This window comes from Myotis brandtii, unplaced genomic scaffold, assembly GCF_000412655.1.
Source record: "Myotis brandtii unplaced genomic scaffold, ASM41265v1 scaffold334, whole genome shotgun sequence".
NCBI lineage: Eukaryota > Metazoa > Chordata > Mammalia > Chiroptera > Vespertilionidae > Myotis > Myotis brandtii.
In genome coordinates this window covers 478488-479277 of record NW_005362885.1, presented here as the reverse complement: position 1 = coordinate 479277, position 790 = coordinate 478488, and the positions used below count along the sequence as shown (strand labels likewise).

Here is a 790-nt window from a genome sequence, read left to right as displayed (position 1 = left end):
CCCCTGCTGCAGGCCCCGGGGGCGGGAGAGGCCTGCTGCCCTCCCCGTGTTTAGAGCACCTGCCAGGCGCTGGCACCGCCTGGGCGCTGGGCCCTCACGGGCATGAGGGGGGTGCTGACCGGGGTGGACACCCAACAGGAACCCTCACAAATAGGTGACAGCAGCCACTGTGAGGGTCCTGCCACGGAGGGGGAGGCGGCGACACGGTGAAGAGAGAACTGCCTCTCTTGTGCCCCTGGCCCTACGCGTCCATTCTTGCTGGGGCCCAGGGTCCGAGGGGGGCTCCAGGGTGAGGGGATGCTCAGGCGGAGGAGAGCCAGGAAGAGGCCATGCAGGGAAGAGCCATGCCTGTCCCGAAATAGGGCAGCAGGATCTCCTGGCCATAAAAGGATCCTGGGACCTGGGCCCCAGGGACCCCAGGCAGCCAGGCCCAGATAAACGCGGCCGCCTCTGCCCTGTGCTCTGCCCACAGCAGCTCTGGTGACCCTGTGCAGTGTCCTCTCGGCCGGCCGCAGACATGGTAAGGCTGCTCCCGGCAGAGTCCCGGGGCTGCTGGGTGGGAGCGGGGCTGGGGCAGTGCCTGGGGCAACGGTGGACAGAGCCCCCAGGCGCAGGGATGGTGGGACCTGGAGCTGTGAGGGTCTCCCTGGGACCGAGGAAGAAGCCCAGCAAGGCTGGAGGAGAGGGCAGAGTGGGGGCCGAGACCGCACCGCCCTTCAGGAAGCTGCCATGGAGGCGGCAGGCAGACGGGGCCAGGACAGGCTCTGCCATAAACTGTGTCTGTGTGCGG

General features: G+C 68.4%; 1 protein-coding gene across 1 annotated transcript in view; it reads left to right on the top strand.

The window, feature by feature from the left end:
- Positions 1-790, top strand: part of CALML6 (calmodulin-like 6) — a 9224-nt gene that overhangs the window by 6624 nt on the left and 1810 nt on the right. Inside the window, exon 2 of the mRNA XM_014543768.1 lies at positions 473-520. Within this exon, the coding sequence (XP_014399254.1) occupies positions 518-520 (3 nt within the window). The 5' untranslated portion in view covers positions 473-517. The remainder of the gene's footprint in view (positions 1-472; positions 521-790) is intronic.